The sequence below is a fragment of the Sciurus carolinensis genome, chromosome 8, assembly GCF_902686445.1.
Source record: "Sciurus carolinensis chromosome 8, mSciCar1.2, whole genome shotgun sequence".
Classification (NCBI taxonomy): domain Eukaryota; kingdom Metazoa; phylum Chordata; class Mammalia; order Rodentia; family Sciuridae; genus Sciurus; species Sciurus carolinensis.
The window spans coordinates 35,324,936-35,343,376 of NC_062220.1; the positions used below are offsets into that span (position 1 = coordinate 35,324,936).

Genomic DNA, 18,441 nt, shown 5'->3' on the forward strand with positions numbered 1-18,441 from the left:
GGGATTTAACTAAGTTTAGTTCTCAGATTGTATTCTGGTTAAGCCTCAATTTCTCAATCAGTACTGTCTGTCTTTTGCAATAATTACCTTATTAATTTACTGGTTTTATATAAATTACTAATAACAGTTTGATAAGAACTGTTATTTATATATTTGAGTGTATTCAGCTAATTCTTTAATAGTGATTTCTTAAATCTGAACCATAGATTGATTCATGAAAGCCAGAATCTGATGACAAGTCTTAGAGATTCCTCCAACTTGAGCAGGAACAGGTAGTAAGAAACAAATACACTAGTAAGTTCCCTTCCCAGGCAGACAGGTTTTTTTCCTACAAGTTCCCTGGTTAAGTTCCTTCATGTAGGTACTAATGCCTAGTCTCTCATCACTTTAGCCTGCAAAAGATTCTGTGTATCAGTTCTGCTCTAGACTATACTGGCTTTCTGTTCAAATTTCACTTAATGGATAACTTCAATTTTATTCTTTGTTTTTCTTTGTTATTCTTAGAGATTTCTAATACTTTTCTGTGAACTCAGTATTGCATTTAAAAGTATGTTTTGGTGGTAATATGAAGTAACTGGAACTCACAAATACACCTCATGGAAGTACCAATGTACAGTCACTTTCAAAAGCTCTTGCAGATGCCATGACCTGTGCCCTAGTGATCCAGCACAAGTACTTATACCCAGCATTTGTGGACCACAGGACACATGTTGACAGTGTTCATAGTGGAACCCAAATGTCCATCAACAAGAGAATGGATACATAAACTGTGGTCTATTCATGTAATGAAATACCATTTGGTAATAATTTTTAAAAAGACAAGATGAATTATGATCACTCCTAACACATGGATAAATCTTAGAGACATTATGTTGAATGAAAGAAGCCAAATATAAAAGTATACCTGAAGTACAGTTTCATTTATATAGAGCTTTAAAACTGGTTAAACCAATCACTGATTTAGAAATCAGAACAGTAGTTGTGGGAGGGAGCAGGAGAGACTAGAGGTTGAAAGGAGCAAAGTGCTCCTTCCACAAGTGTGTTCCCTTTGATAGTGCTTCAACCTTTGCACTTGTGCATTTTTCTACGTGGATATTTTACTTCAAGATAAACATTTTATATTAGAAAAGGAAAAAAATGTATTTTACTAAGCAGAAGAAAAGGTGCTTAGGACGATCAGAGAAGGCTTTGCAGACTGCATGGTTTACTGTGTTATCTGAACTGTCAGTCAGCTCCATGCCCATGTGTATACAACTTTCTGAGTGTGTGTGTGTGTATGTGTGTGTGTTTGTATGAGTGTGTGAGACAGACAGATAAGAGGAATCATGGGAAGGACATTGTTTGATTTGGTTGTTAGTTTGTCCTAGTTAGTTTTCTGCTTATTCTTCTGGAAAATTAGCATACAAATTATGAAGTGCTAAGAGTTGACCTAGTAGAACTAATTTTTTGGTAAATACCCTGATGTAATACCCTGCTGTGCAATTCTTTATTAGGAAACTTACATCTATATTGCCTTTTAATTTGCATTTGAAGAATTATGGAGCACTAAGACCTTTCACTTAGTAGTTACTGATAGTTTTTGAAGGGAGATTTCCTTAAGCAACTTCTTTGGACAAAAAAAAAAAAATGAAAGAGGGAACACAATTTTAATATCTGTTGGGAATGATCTTTTAAAACTCAATCAACATGTTCATATTTTTACAATAAGAAAGTAGGGCAGCATAAGTTCTCAAATTACAAATGTACTTATGGGAACTCTGGGAAAGAATTGTTCAGATAGGAGCCCTGCACTTACCTTGCCAGGAAGACAGTCTGTAGTCTAGAAGGCAATAAGGAATATCCAATTATAGCAGTCTTTTTGCTTCATATTGCCAAATTACCATGAAAGGGTACTCTCTGCTAAAATCAGTTTCATTCTTAATTTCACTCCGTAAACCCAGTGATTAGTGAACTAATATATATATATTTTTTTTAATTCTTGAAACCTAAGAGCCTTCCCTGAGAACAATGATTCCCATCTTAAAGAAGGACTCTTTGGAATGAGAATGTGCCCAGAGGCAGAGCACTTGCCTGGCAAGCTTAAGGTCCTAGGTTCCATTCTGAGCACAGGTTTAAACAAAACAAACTTACATAAATGAAGAAGCACTCTTGTCTTTGCATTTCTAGGCATTATTTAGATTAATCTGAGATCATTCTGGTTATTTGGGTTGCTGGAATTGAAATAAGATTTCTAGCTGTGAATTCTTGATTGGCTTGCCACAGGCAACTGACTTTTCCCTTGAGTTTTGCACTCAAATTAATTCATTTTGACTTGAAGGTAATAGAGGTCTTGTCTTTGCAGAACTGCCTAGAAATCTTGTGTAGGCATGGAGGGCTTGAGCCGGAAAAGAGAGACAAGTGCAATCGGACTGTGCATGATGTTGCCACAGATGACTGCAAGCATTTGCTGGAGAATCTGAGTGAGTGGCATTCAAAGCTGGTTGCTTATCCTCTGTCTACGCCTTTGGGGCCTCTGGGATAATGGGAAATACATTAATGCAAGTACAATTTTCTCATTCCCTTGTTAACTTCTTTTGAGCCCTTGCTAATGCAGAACCACTTTATTGATTATAAATGTAGCAATTATTTCTTCTTTTCAGTTCTGACTTTTTACAGAACAACTCACCATTCAGATAATTCTAGATGTTTCTTATATTCTACTGACTGGTCTTGGTAAACTCTCTAAGTAATGATTGCTTTTTTTTTTCTCTCACTTAGATTGTCTTTCTAACCATTAGATTTGCCACAGTGTGTAAAATCCTTGTGGGGACTGTGTATTAGCTGATCCTATGAGCCAGGCAAGTGGGTTCTCTCCTGGTGCCTGGTTGCCTACATATCTAGGAAGATAATTGATGATCTCTTGGGTCCCTTAGCACATTTCATGAAGGCTCACTTGTGGTTTTATGAATATGGAATGTCAGGTCAAATAAAATATTATGACTTATATCAAGATTATTGTCCAACCCTTCCATTCAGCCAGCTGTTTCAATAACTTAAGGATGAGTAGAATTTTAAAAGTTAAAATAATGTTCTAACCTTCAATCTTATACATAGATTTGCATTATTTTATCTCACAAAGAATACTTAAAATGGTAAAGAAAAAATTATGTGAACTGTAAAAATACATTAATACAGAGGCAGGCATGGTGGTGCACACCTGTAATCTCAGCAACTCAGCAGGCTAAGGCAGGGATATCACAAGTTGAAGGTCAGCCTCAGCAACTTAACAACACCCTAAGCAACTTAGGTTGCTTGGGGATATAGCTCAATAGTAAAATGTCCTTGGGTTCAATCCAGAGAGGTAATAAAAGACCTTATATTCCTTTTGACTCAGTCCTGTGGTTAAGTTTTGACTTAATGCTGTGAATTATAAAGAATGATTATAAGCAAGTAAGTAAGTGAGATATTAGTAATGTAGAAATACCATCTTACGTAGGATGCTGGGAGACAGGGCACATGACTGGCACCAAGTCGGAGAGAACACAGGCCAGAATTAGCTCATGGGGGCCGGGCTGGAGGAGAGGGTCATGGTTATCAAGGCATAGGGATGCTGTTAAATGACGCAAAGTGCAGGGTAAGGAAAAAGAGGGATTGAAGGCCAAGCCCAGAGGAAGCCCCACTGTAAAGGCAGAATAGAAAGGAAAAGTGACAAAAGGAAGACTAAGCAAAAGTAGAAAGGAACAAAGCCAGAAAACAATGGTGCTATCAGGCCCAAGTTAGGAGACTGTTTCTGAGAGGAAGAAGTAACTCCATACTATCAAATTCCTTAGTATGTAAGGGATAAAAAGAGAAATAGCGGCATTTGGCAAATAGAAAGTTGCTCCTCACCGGGAGACAAGTTTCATGCAGTTTTGAAAGCAGAAACTGATTAGTTTAAGCAATGAATAATAGAGAGGTAGTGGGAAAAAACAAATGCAGAATTCTGCCCTTTATTCATTCATTCATAAAATAATTATTGAGCTCCTTAAGTATCAGTCACTATCCTAGCCACATGGGATAAGTCAGAATTTTTTAAAAAGCTTGTTATCATCATGAAGGTCCTATTCTAACATTAAGGGACAGGAAATGAGCAATAAACATAAGAAATAATTCATTAAACAGTAATTGTGAGGCAGTGAGATGTGCTGTGAAGACTAAGGGGGCTTGGAAGACTGAGGGTGGGTTTTGTTTATTTATTTTTATTTGTTCTAATTTGTTATACATGACAGCAGAATGCAGTTCAACTCAAATGCACAAATGGAGCACAACTTTTCATTTCTCTAGTTGTACATGATGCAGTTACACCATTTGTGCAGTCATACACATACATAGGGTAATAATGTCTGTCTCATTCCATCATCTTTCCCACCCCCATACCTGCTGTCCTCCCCTCTACCCTATCCAAAGTTCCTCCATTCTTCCCTTGCCCCCCATTATTATGGATCAGCATCCACTTATCAGAGCATGCATTCAGCCTTTGGTTTTTTGGGATTGGCTTATTTCATGTAGCATGATATTCTCCAGCTCCACCCAATTACCTGCAAATGCCATAATTTCATTCTTCTTTAAGCCTGAGATATTCCATTGTGTAAATATACCATGGTTTCTTTATCCATTCATCTATTGAAGGGCACCTAGGTTGGTTCCACAGTTTAGCTATTGTGAATTGAGCTGCTATAAACTTGATGTAGCTGTGTCATTGTAGCATGTGTAGCATGCTGATTTTTAAAAAGGTCATTAAGGTAACCTTCCTGGTAAGACATTTAAGCAAAGACTTGAAGGAGGTGAAGAGGGTGACAATGCAGATATCTCAGGTAAAGATTTCCTGGCAGGGCCTCAAATGGACAGAGACCCTAAGGTGAGAAACACCTGGTATATCTGAGGAACTGCAAGAAGGGCAAGGTGATTGAGTTAGAATAATGACGGAAAAGAGGTCGAAGAAAGAACAGAATAGGGTGGAGGCCTGATCTTGTTGTAGTTTATAGGTTATGATAAGGAGTTAAAGTAGCCACAGGAACGACAGACTGATATATATTTTAATTGTCGTTGGCTGCTTTGTTGGGAATAGACCATACAAAGTCATGGGTAAAATCAGGGGCATCTTTTAGGACATGACTGTAGTTTTCCAGGTGAGGGGCAGTAACAGTGACTCAGCCTAGGCTGGGAGCAGATGAGGTAGTATGAAGTATGTGGGTTCTGGAAGTGTAGAATATTAAGGAGGCAGAACACACAAATGGATTGAATGTGGAGTGTGAGAGAGAGGGAACTCATGGGTTAATTGTGAGGTGTTCAGCCTGAGCGACTGGCAGGATGGACTTGCTGTCACCAGTCAAGAAGGAAGGCTGTCAGGGGTTGAGCAGGTTTTGCTGATGAAGATCCTGGGTTTAGTTTTCTATGTAAGAATTTGAGATTTCTGAGAGGTTATCTGTGTCAAGTCAGCAGGAATTTTGGAGATGAGTATGAGTTGCATATGTAAGTTTGAGAGTCAGCAGTCTGCCAGTGATATTTTCAGTAATAGGACTACATGAGATCACTAAGTAAGTGTGTTAGTCAGCTTTTTGTTGCTGTGATAAAATACCTGAGATAAACAACTTAGGGGAGAAAGATTTATTTTGGCTCAAGGTGTCAGAGGTTTTAGTCCATAGTCAGCGGACTCCGTAGTTTTGGGTCTGAGGTGATGAAGAACATCATGGCAGCAGAAAGCTACTCAGCTCATGGCAGCCAGGAAGCAGAGAAAGGGAGGAAGCAACCAGGGAGAAGATATAATCTTCCAGGGCACACCTCCAGTGACCACCTTCCTCCAAATAGGCCCTTCCTCCTGCAGTTTCCACCACTTCCTGATTATGCTATCAAAATATGAATCCTTGAGTAGACTCAGCCACTCATGAGGTCAAAGCCCTTCTGATCCAGTCACCTTCCTGAATGTCCCCTCTCCTGAATCCTGCTGCATTGAGGAACAAACCTTCAACACTTGAGCTTTTGAGGAGACATTTCAGATGCATACTAGAACAGGGAATGAATGCAGAAAATCTTTTTATTTTTAAAAAGAACTCTGCAAGACTCTGTCATTAAGAAGTCTGGGAGAAAAGTGGAGAGACAACAAAGAGGAACATCAAAAGAAAGAGCAACCAATGAGCAATGAGGAAATCCAGTAGGAGTCTGTCAAGGAGCAGAGAGAGGTCATTGTATCACATGCTGTTGATAAGGAAGATAACTAAGAACTGACAGTTGGAAGATAAAATAATCCAATAGCTGGTCAGTTAACGAAAGCCTGTTTTAGAAAGGATCATTAAAATATACACTTTAAAGCATTGTAATATTAAATCTTGCAAAGTAATTCTTTCACTGAGTATTCTTTAGTCTTTAGTGTCATTCTTCTAGTTGAAGTCTTACCTATTCTTGTTTGAACAAAATTTGCCTTTAATATATCTTGTATGATTTCTAGTATTTGAGTACTTAAACAGATTTGTGAAGTAAACTAAAGATAGTGTCTGTCCAGAAAATATTATATTATTTTCTAATCTCATATAGTTGTCTCATTTATACCTCATTAAATCCTATTTTCAGTAGTTCCATTAAGTGTTTCTAAAGTATTCAACCTAGTTTTCATAACAGTAACTCATATTTCATCAGTTTATGGCATATTAAATTCATTAATTGCAGTAATGAGTTGAACAGACACAGAAGATCTGGGAACAGACACAAATGACTCTTAGCAAACATGTAATTTAATTCATAACACCAGAAGTGCATGGGGACAGCACCCACAGTGGTGGAGCCTCAATCAGCTGGTGTCAGAGAGATTGAAAGATCACTTAAAAAGCTCCTACTGCATTTTATGTTTTATCAGATACATACTAGTGTTTGCCATGTAACCAGTAATGTGTTGAATCCATTTCAAACAGAAGTTCATTTAGTTTTTGTGACAACTTGATGTGTATCCTCTCCATTTTAAAGAAGAAATTGAGGTATAGCAACTTCAAGGCTATTTACCAGATTCAGGTAGGAAAAGACTCAGACCATGGTCTGCAGAATTCTCAAGCTCTCAAGCTGCCATCATGAGCTTTCTGACCTGTATAACTATTGCCTGCTTTGATTATCATATTACCTATAAAGATAAAGAGAATGGAGAGAATTCAGGATCAAGGAAAGGTTCTAGTTTTCATATATATATATATATATATATATATATATATATATATATATAATTTTTTTTAACCAGTTTGAGAGTCTCACTGAAGGTAGTCAATGGAGTACAAACAGCTAAAGGTACAAGGAAAGATGAACAGTTTATACAGTATGCCTCCAAAGAAGCTGTGAAAAGATTAGGAGACCAAAGTTTTCTCCAGTATAAGACCATTCAATTTAATGTCTTCAAAGAAAAAAAAGAGAGTTGCCCTTTGATTTAATTTTTAAATGTTCATTTCTACTTGTTTCATGTAATAGCTTTGCTGTTTTTTTTTTTTTCCTGTTACTTTTTTTTTTAACTTCTAATTCTTTTAATGTTCTAACAGATGCTCTTAAAATACCTTTAAGGATTTCCCTGGGTGAGATTCAACCAGGCAACTGTGGTTCCGATGACTTTGAATGTGAAAACACAATATGTGCTTTAAATATTCGCAAACAGACATCATGGGATGATTTTTCAAAAGCAGTGAGTCAAGCCCTGACGAATCATTTCCAAGCAATCTCTTCTGATGGATGGTGCCGTCTGGAAGACATGACATTTAATAACACCACAGACTCCGACATCGGCCTCGGTGCAAACAGTATACGATCCATCATGCTAGGTATCAGCAGACCTACAGAGGAGACACAGTTAAATTTCTGGGTTTATTATGTTTGTGGGCGTCATAACCTGATACTCAGTTCATTGATTAAGCACATTTAGTACTCTTTTGTGGCAGCTGCCGGTGCTGAGAACCTTGAATATTCACAATGTAGCCATTACATAACAGAGCCTGTTAATATAAAAAATGCTTTTATGCCTCAAATAACACCAGAGAGTAAAGAACATGAAAGCCTTTGATGAGACTTTGTGATTACACTTGTATTCTAGATAAACACAAGAAATCAACCACACTGCAGCTGCTCACTAAAACACAAGTTCTGAACACAGCTCCTAATGTCTCTGCCAGGGGCACTATAGTACTTTAACACCTTACCTCCAGGACAAGCGTCCTGATGAAATTGAAGTTTGGAATTGATTTAGTGAAGATACATTCCAAACTCCCCCATGGGATGAGTCAAAGTACTGGCTGATCGTTTCTATTTGAGAGACACAACAAAAGAGATTCCAAAGGACTTAGAAGATAAGATTTTTTTTTTTTTTTTTTTTTTCTGAGCATAGCAAGTTCCCTAAAAATGTTGTCCCTGGTTAGTTTCTTCTATCCTGGACCAGGTGAATTAACATCCTTGGGAAGCCTCTTTTTCAAGAACTGTTTTGGATGCTTTATAAGTGGTTTTTACAATAGCCCAATTGTATAACTGACTAGGTATCAGAGGACTTGTCTGAGGTCACACAGCTAATGAGCAAAACAGGATTCACATCAGTCTGGTTCTTTTTCCATGTTAGAAAAGAAGCTGCAGGAAGGGTGAACTTTTAAATTCAGAAAGAATATTGTACTTATCATTGCAGAAAATCTATTAATCTGTGCACTACTACCAACTCACTTTCAAAATATACATTAGCACTGGGCCTTAGAATAGATTATTTGTGACAACTTGATTTTATGGGTCTTTGGCATGATCATTAATGTTATGATTATTATAGAATTGTTATTTAATTAAAATATGTCATAGATGACTGTCAGGAGCACATTTAGTCAACAGAGCGCTAGATGCTAAGGCCAGATTATTCCCGTGTTCATGCTTGTCACAGAGGTATATATAACATACTGTAATACCATTTCAAATGTAAAAATCATTGAGTGTTGTGGAAAAAGTGCTTACTGGCTGGAGTCACTTGATAATTGATAATATCATTATTATCAATGTCTGTATGCAAGTGATTTTAATGGATACATAGCATAAGCTACATTGAAGAAACATCAGGTGAACAGATAATCAGAGTTCTTGGTGGGGTATGCATGAGTATGCTGAGGATAGATTTTTGAAAGAATTGATCTGTGGAAAGATAGAGATGAAAAAATACTCATTACTAATTCCTCCCTAGAAAAGACATGCATGAAGTGGAACACCTTCTGAGCAAAAGTAAGCAGAGTTTTGAGTCTGAGAAAACTTGCCTTTTTCTGAGCATCTGAAATTATCTTTTTATATTTTCCTGGAATCTAAAAATTTTCTGGAAAGGGATACAGAGATAAATCTTAAAGGGTCTGATATCTCATCCACAGTGTTTGGGCTTTGTGAATCAGACATTGGAAGAATCACAAAAGGGTTTTTAGGTTGTGAGCATCTTTGTTTTTGAGAACTTGACTCTAGAAATATTTGGCTTGATTTTTGCTCTCTAGATACCTCTCTCAATTCCTCCTCAGGATGAATTTTAAGAAGTCTGTCCATTGAACACCTTCCTTTTGACCTTCAAAACATTTATGCTTAGGGAATTAGCCCCTTGTGTGACCTGCGACATGTTCTCTATGTCGTGCTTTGGACAACATAAGCTCTGAATTCCTTTGAGTTCTCACAGAGGACAGCATGTGTTTACCATGATGAAACATTATTTTTAAGCCATTCTTGATGTCTTATTTCATTTGTTTGAACTAGGAAATGTGCCATGGTCTGCTGGTCAGAGCTCCACCCAGTCCCCGTGGGACTTCATGAAGAAGAACAAGGCAGAGCAGGTCACTGTGCTTCTGTCAGGTAACAACATTCCAAATTGAGCTGACATTCAAGGAGTGTTTGCTTCTTGATTGGTTCACAGTGTGCATGTTGTCCTGCCTCCTCTAGCTATGCATGTGTGACTCCCACTGTGAGGTAATTAGATGCTTTTTTTGAAACATTTGATTAAGAGAGAGAAAAATCAAAAGCCAAGTCTCTGACTCCTCAGGTGATGTCTGCTCTGACCATTGGCTCTGCTAATCTCATTGCACCCTTCATTAGAAAAACCCAGAGGCAGTCAGGAGTGGCGCAGCAAACCCATAATCCCAGGGACTTGGAAGACTGAGACAGGACGATTGCAATTTCGAGACCAGCCTTGGCAATTTGGTCTCAGAATCAAAAATTAGAAAGGGGCCTGGGATGTAGCTTAGTGATAGAGTGCCCTAGATCCAATCCCCTGTACCCTCCCCCCACAAAAATTCTTCCTGGAGGACCTTGCCAATTAGTCCTTCCCCCATCTCAGGCAACCTCCAAAGACTACTCTGATTTTTTCCATCATGGGTTACTGTCACCTGTAGGATACCTGCAGGGCAATCATGGCAGACAGGTATTTCTTAACCAAACGTCACCTCTGTCCACAGCAGTTCACCCACATATTGTTTCTTTAATGATAAGTTCTGTTGTATTTTGACTATCTCCACATAGTAAGAAAGAGCCAATTTCCCTTCTCTATATTTATTTCTTATACAGGTCCCCAAGAAGGCTGCCTCAGTAGTGTGACTTATACATCCATGATTCCTCTTCAGATGCTTCAGAACTACCTCAGGCTGGTAGGTGGACACTGTCAGTGGAGGCCTCCACTTCCATCCTACTTCTTCAACACATGGTGGCCCATCTTTATGTTCATAAGAGTGAAAGGCCTAGCCCACCTTGTGCCCTCTTTTCTGACACCCTTCCTTCCCCTCACAGCACTCTTCCTGGCAGGCTGCTCACCATTTCATCTGGATTTATTTCTTTGTCATCCAGGTATCCATTTCCTGGACTCAGGCACTTCCTGTGACTGGGGTTATAATTTGAGCAGAGGAGTTTGCCTTCCCTTAATGAGGGTTTAGCATCAAATAAACAATCATCAGTATGGAAGGAAATGACCAATATAGATGCTTGACTATAAGCTTTATGAGTTAAAATTAAGTACATGTATTAGTTACAATGTTGATTTGGCCACTTTTGCTTCTTTGAGTCAGTACTTGGGATTGAATATTAGGAGTTGTTCACTGAACCACATCCACATTGTTTTTGTTTTTGTTTTCCCCAATTTTTATTTTGAGACAGGATCTCCCTAAGTTGCTGAGGCTGGTCTTGAATTTGCAATTCTTCTGCCTCAGCCTCTAGAGCACGAGGGATTATAGTCAGACTCAACTGATGTGACCACTTTCATGGAAATCAAGTAATTATAACTTAAAAATCTTTATTATTTTTCTCAAGCATGTAAGTCCCTGCTGCTAAGAGATCTGGAGAGAGGGAAGGTGCAGATCAACTGTTTTGGCATCTCAGCATCTTATCCTCTGCTCCACTATTCCCTATGTTGGTGTTTGTGTCACTTATTCAAAAATATTCACACCCATATCCTGGCCTGAGAGAAGAAAGCCTGGAGCACAGGATTCTTCCTTTCAGGGGAATTGCACATCACTTCTGCTTTTATCCAATGGAATGGAATTTAGAATTATGTCCATTCCTAGCTGGCAAGTATGGCCTTTTGTGGGGCAACCATGAATCCAGCTAAAAATGGGCAGTCTGTTACTAAAAAGAAGAAAGGGACTATGATTATCAAAAGAAAGTTGGAAATTCTCGATACAGAATGGATAAAGGTAATACTTTAAATTTAAATTTAAAGGTAAATTCATTAAATACTTAGTACGTGCCAGATAATATGCTAAGTGCTTTCTTGTGTCTTATTTAGTCTTCCAAACATCCTTACATGATATTTCACCCATTTGTTTATCTATTTAGTTATTTTAATGGGGAAGCTGAAAAAGAGAAGTAAAATAACATGCTCAAAACCACACACCTAGTAAGTGAAGAAACCCATTGTGCAAGTCCCCGAGATAGTGCATGTGTGAGAGAGATTTATCTGAAACTAACGCTAATGGCAAAAACATTAAACAATAATTTTACTTGCTGCCTTAATTTAGATAACCTTTCTTTAAAAAAAAAAAAAAAAAACAACGAGTCAGACTGTGGCTTCATTTTTACTCCTGGTGAAAAGAAGGATTCAGAACCATTCTGTTGATCTAGCCAGGCTCAAAGCTGGAACTGGCCTTGGTATAAGCTGCATATATACATTCAGAAGCTTCACAGTGTGGCGCAGGTGGTGACACTCCACTTTATTTATTTATTTTCCTTACTATTTATTCTTCTTTCCCCAAAGCACAAATGTGTCTCATTCCTTTGCTTGAGTAAAATGTTGAAGGAACTGATTTTCAGGAATGTGAGCCTCAGGCTTTGGTGGAACCATTTCCTCTTCTTTTCTTGGCATGTTTGTACCTGTTTAGATGATGAAATTGTCAAAATAACAAAATTACAGCAAATTTAAAGATCTTGATTGGTTTTGTTTTCCGGACTTCCTTCCATTAAATAGCATAAGTACTCCAGTGAGCTGGGGAGCAGAGTAGTTTTATAAGCAGAGAAGGGCAGAAGAAAGCAGAAATGAAGAATATAAAGTAAATTGATCATTTCAAGGTTCCTTTGCTTGTAAGGCAAAGATAGGGAGATAGAGCAATAGAAAAATAAGTAATTGGTTAACACCAGGTTACTTCAGATTACTTTTTTTTGTTTGTTTGTCTGTTTTTGGTACCAGGGATTGACCAGGTGCTTAACCACTGAGCCACATCCCCAACCATTTTTATTTATTTCTTTTTTATTTTGAGACAGGATCTTTCTAAGTTTTTTTTTTTTTTTTTTTTTTTGGGTGCTGGGGAATCGAACCCAGGGCCTTGTGCTTACAAGGCAAGCACTTTACCGACTGAGCTATCTCCCCAGCCCCCTCTTTCTAAGTTTTTAAGGGTCTGGTTAAGTTGCTCAGGCTGATTTTGAACTTACAACCCTCCTGCCTCAGTCTCCCATGTTGCTGGAATTACAGGCATGCACCACTACAAACTGGCTTCAAGTTACTTTTTAAATAAATATTACAGCAGAGGGACCTTTGTTATCATGCCGATGGAAACTAGCCTGTTTAGGAAACTTGGTTCTTATCTTTCTTTCTTTTTTAATTTATCAGGGAAGATAATTTAGTTTGTTGATATGGAATGTGAGCCTGATGACTCCATTTTGATTTTTAGTCTGGCCTATTTGAGTCCAAATGCAGGAACCTGGTTCAAAGCAATGTCTTCTTATAATTTTTTATTTGTTTTTTTCAGATATACATGACAGTAGAATGTATTTTGACATATTCACATACATGGAGTATAACTTGTTCTAATTAAGATCTCTTGTAAATTTTATGTAACAATTAATAGAAAGGTCATGCAACTGAATTAGATCTGTACATTTCACTGACTAGCAAATCTGTAAAATGAAATGTCTACTACACACATTATATATAGCATATTCTTACTATACTTACATTAGTGTCTCCTGCTTCACAAGACATAGTTTGACTTCTGATTACCCAACCAGACTGAATTAACAGTTTTTAGTTCTATTCTCAATTTAGTGAATATGTACAATGGACTTTTGAAATCTAACAATGAACGTGTGAATGACTATAATAAAATGCATCACTCATTTCAACAACCACTTCAAAACCTAGCGACTGAGGCAATCTTATGCCAAAATGGTTGTGAATGTTTCCTCTTCCATACACGTTTATAAGCCCCTGAAAGTAATAGACCAAATGTTATGTAGTTTGTATTGTTAGTCATTTAATTCAGCTGTTTGACAACTATTGAGAGGCTCCTAATGCAGTCAGTGGTTTAGAGACTTAGATTGTTGTATTTATGTGTAAGACACATTCCCTGGTTTCATGGAGCCTATATTCCAGTTGGAAAAGGCAGATTTAAAAAGAAATGATTAAATATTTTGATAATGTGAAGACCACAATAATTATAAGTATAAAGACAAATAAGGCAGATAAGAAGATAAAGAACACATGGAAAGGAAACAGAAAACTCTTCTTAATTTTCTGTGTTTTTATTAGTGCATTATAATTATACATGATAACAGTATTCATTGTGACACATTCATACATACACATATGAGTGTGCTGCATTTTATACCTCAGTGCTTTCCCCTTTCCCTGATCCCCTTCCTCTACTCTACTGGTCTCCCTTCTAATTATTTATTTTTTAATTGGGACTTTATAATCCTATATAAAAGTGGGATTTGTTGTGCTATATTTGTACATGCACATAGCATAATCTGTCAATTTCATTCCCCAGTACTACCCCTTTCCCATTCCTACTCCCTCCCTCTTGGCCCCCTAATACCTTTCCCTTAGTCTACTTCTTGTTCTCCCATATGATTTTCTGAGATACCTTTTGTTTATTTTTTAATTCTCTCTAGCTTCTGCATGTGAGAAAACATTCAACCTTTGACTTATCTTCTGGTTATTTCATTTAACTTGATATTCTCCTCTTCCATCCAATTACCAGCAAATAACATAATTTAATTTCCCTTTATGACTGAATAAAACTCCATTGTGTATGAACACCATATTTTCTTTACCCATTCATCTGTTGAAAGACACCTAGGATGATTCCATAACTTGACTGTTGTGAATTTTGCTGCCTTAAACATTGGAATGCCAGTATCACTATAGCATGCTGATTTTAGTTCTTTTGGATAAATATCAAGGAGTGGGAAAGCTGGGTCATACGGTAGTTCCATTTTTAGTCTTTTTCAGAAACTCCATACTGATTTCCATCATGCTTGTACTAAATTGCAATCCCACCAACAAAATATGTGTTCCTTTCTCCCTACATCCTCACCAGCAGTTCTTGTTATTTATAGTCTTGATGCTTGCCATTTTGACTGGGATGAGATGAAATCTCAGTGTAGTTTTGATTTGCATTTCCCTGATTGCTAAAGATAGTAAAGGTTTTTCATATATTTGCCCATTTATTCATTGGGTTATTTGCTTTGTTTGTTTGGTTTAATTTTTTTGATATTATTTCTCTGTCAGAAAGGTAGATGCAAAAGATCTTCCCTTTTTTTTTTTGGCTCTCTTTTTATGCTCTTGTTTCCTTTGCCATGCAAAAGCTTTTTAATTTGATGCTGTTTCAATTTCAGATTCTTGATTTTATTTCTTGAGCTTTAGGTTTCTTACTAAGGAAGTCAATGCCTGTGCCTAAACATTGGAATATTGACCTGTGTTTTCTTCTAGGAGTTGCAAAGTTTCTGATCTAATTCCTATGTCTTTGATCCACTTTGAGTTGTGGAGAATTTTAGAGGAAATTCCTAGATAGATAAAAATCTACTTATCTAGTTTCATTCTTCTACATTTGGTTATCCAGTTTTCTCCGCACCATTTGTTAAAAAGACTATCTTTCCTCCAATGTATGTTTTGGTACCTTTGTCAAGGATCAGATGACTGTATCTATGTGGTTCGCCTCTGTGTGTTGTGTTCTCTTTCATTGATCTTCAAGTTTGTTTTTAGACCAATATCAAGCGATTGTTTTATAACTCTGTGGTAAAATTTGAGAACAGGTATTGTGATGCCTTCTTCTTCACTCTTCTTACTCAGAATTGCTTTGGCTATTCTGGGTCTCTTATTCTTTCAAATTAATTTAAGGACTGGTTTCTCTAGTTCTGTGAAGTATAATATTGGTATTTTGATAGGGATTGCACTGAATCTGTATATTACTTTTGATAATGTGACCAATTTTACAATATCTGTTGTCTGCCTGTCCTAGAACATGAGCAATCTTTCCATTTTCTAAGGTCTTCTTCAATTTGTTTCTTCAATGTTCTATAATATTCATTGTAGAGGGCCTCCCCCTCCTTGGTTAGATTTATTCCCAGGGGTTTTTGTTGTTGTGAATCTACTATGAATTGAATTGTTTTACTGATTTATTTTTCACTGGGTTCATTATTGAGTGTACAGAAAAGCCATAGATTTTTGTATGTTGTTCGTGTGTCCTGTTACTTTACTGAACTTATTTATCAGCCCAAGATGTCTTCTTGTACAGTTTTTTTTGGGGGGGTGGGGGGAGGGTCTTCTAAATATAGGATCATATCATCTGCCAACAGATAATTTGACTCTTCCTATTTATATCCCTTTAACTTCCTTCTCATGCCTAATTGCTCAGGATGCTATATAGAATAGGAGTGGTGAGAGTGAACATCTTTTGTTGTTCCTGATTTTAGAGGGAATGCTTTCAGTTTTTCCCCCTTCAGTAAAATATTAGCTTTGGATTTGTCATCTCTACATACTATTTATGATGGTGAGGTAAATTCCTCCTGCCCCTAGTTTCTTCAGTGTTTTGTTTTGTTTTGTTTTGTTTTGACATGAATGGGTGCTGAATTTTGTTGAAGACTTTTTCTATATCTGTTGATGATCCTGTTCTTTTTGTCCTTAAGTCTCTTTATGTGATGAATTACATTTATTGATTTGCATATGTTAAACCAACATTATATCTCCGCAATGAAATGTAACTTGATTATGTTCTACAGTCTTCCATTTAGGTTTTTTATATCCTCTTGGTTCAATTTCGGTGGGTGATATGTGTGTAGAAATTTGTCAGTATTTTCTGACTTATTGGTATATAAGTTTTCAAAATTGTCCCTAAAGATCCTGTGGAATTCAGAAATGTCTGTGGTGACATCTCCTTTTTCATCTTTAATTATATTGATTTGTGTCTTCTTTTTCTTTTGGTTGGTTTGGCTAAGAGTTAATCCATCTCATTTAACTTTTCAGAGAAGCGACTCTTTGTTGCATTGATTCTTTGTGTTGAGAAACCTTTTTTAGATGAAGTTTTGTGAAAGATCTGTCTAGTGGCATTTGAATAGAAAACCAAATGAAGTGAAGAAGATAACCTTTCAGAGGATATTTGAGGCAGTTAGAGTGGCATCTATAAAGGTGTATAAATTGTCAGTGAGATCTGAGAAATGATCAGAAACTGGATTATGTAGGGATAAATCGAGAACTTTGGATTTTATCTCAATAGGATAAGAAACCACTGGGGGAATTTGAGCCAGAGAGTAGAATATTCCTCCAGTGCCACAAGTAACTAAAAGTATATTGATCTGTTTTCGAATCGTTGAAAATCCATACAATAGATATGTAAACATAGTAATAGCTGACTTTTATTGAGCTCTATTATGTACCAAGCTCTGTTCTAGTACGCGGATGGCCCCATTTAGTTATTCTGAGGGTAGCTACTTGCATCAGTTGCTCACATTTTACAGGTAAATAAAACCAATGTTCAAAGTAATTTGCCCTGAGTCCTTGAGCAATAAGTGGTGGAACCTGCAGAATTGAACCTAGGCTGTTTTAGTCATGCTTGTCGTCACAGTTTATTAAGAATTGCAGAAACCAGGCTGGGGTTGTAGCTCAGGATTAGAGCACTTGCCTAGAATGGGTCAGTCACTGAATTCAATCCTCAGCACCACATAAAAAACAAATAAAAAATAAAGATTAAATTAAAAAAAGAACTGCAGAAACCAGTGCTTACCATATGCAATTTTATTATGTTAAAATGCATGTGTTAAGCCCCTTATGCAGAAAACCACATGGATAGAGCCATTGTAAATCAGGCATTTTATTTCTGTTCTTTTAAAAAGGTCTCTTTATTTATTTGTTTGTTTTTTGAAGTTCTAGGAATTGACCAGTGACCTAAATCCCCATTCCTTTTTTATTTATTTATTTATTTTTAAAATTTGGGACGAGAACAGCTATATTACACAGGCTGCCCTTGAACTTGCAACCTTTGCCTCAGCCTTCCAAATAGATGTGATTACAGGCATGAGCCACCATGCCAGGCTAGAATGATGCTATTTTTAAATACTTTTTTTCATGGCATTTTTAAATTTTAGATATCTACCCATAAGTTAATAAGGAAAATGTTTAACCTTGTTGAATATTGAATCACTAAAAGTTTATTCAGTTTTTTGCAATAGTTGAACGTCTTTCATTAACCGAAATCAAAACATTACTTTTAGGCAGTTTGCATTTTTTTTTAGCTTATTTTCAACCTTGTATTTCAGTAACTTAATGACTATTTATTATATTAGGAAAATACTTGAATAGATCATCCTAATCCAAGCCCTACTTTAAAATGCAGAACTCTGAATCCTTGAGATTCTTCCACTTGTTCGCCAACTATTGATATATATGTGCTGTGCTGATAATCCTAAAGATTCATTACTAGGAGAGTCTACATATTCTCCATATATCACCTAAGTAAATTTGCTGTTTTCTATAAAAATAATGTGATAACTTTGTGTCTAAGAGAGCCCACAAAACGCCATCAGCGCCTTTAGCAGATGGCCCATTCTAACCTGATTTTATCACAGAGTGGAAGTCTGAGTCTGGGTGAGTTCCTTGTGGAAGGAGGAAGCAGTTCCCTATTATGAGCAACAAAGAGGTGGTTGCAGTACCAGTACTAGGTCCTTGGGCTTCCAGGACAATAATGGGAAAAGATTCCAGGC

At 36.9% G+C, this 18,441-nt stretch overlaps 1 protein-coding gene across 6 annotated transcripts in view; it reads left to right on the top strand.

The window, feature by feature from the left end:
• Window positions 1-18,441, top strand: part of Cttnbp2 (cortactin binding protein 2) — a 149,112-nt gene that overhangs the window by 94,862 nt on the left and 35,809 nt on the right. For all 6 annotated transcript variants that reach the window (XR_007109746.1, XM_047560231.1, XM_047560228.1 and 3 more), the window contains 4 exons: window positions 2,342-2,459; window positions 7,533-7,808; window positions 9,742-9,837; window positions 10,546-10,625. Coding sequence is in view for 5 of the 6 variants with exons in the window: in XM_047560231.1 (XP_047416187.1) it covers window positions 2,342-2,459; window positions 7,533-7,808; window positions 9,742-9,837; window positions 10,546-10,625 (570 nt within the window). In the remaining variant the exon portion in view is untranslated. The remainder of the gene's footprint in view (window positions 1-2,341; window positions 2,460-7,532; window positions 7,809-9,741; window positions 9,838-10,545; window positions 10,626-18,441) is intronic.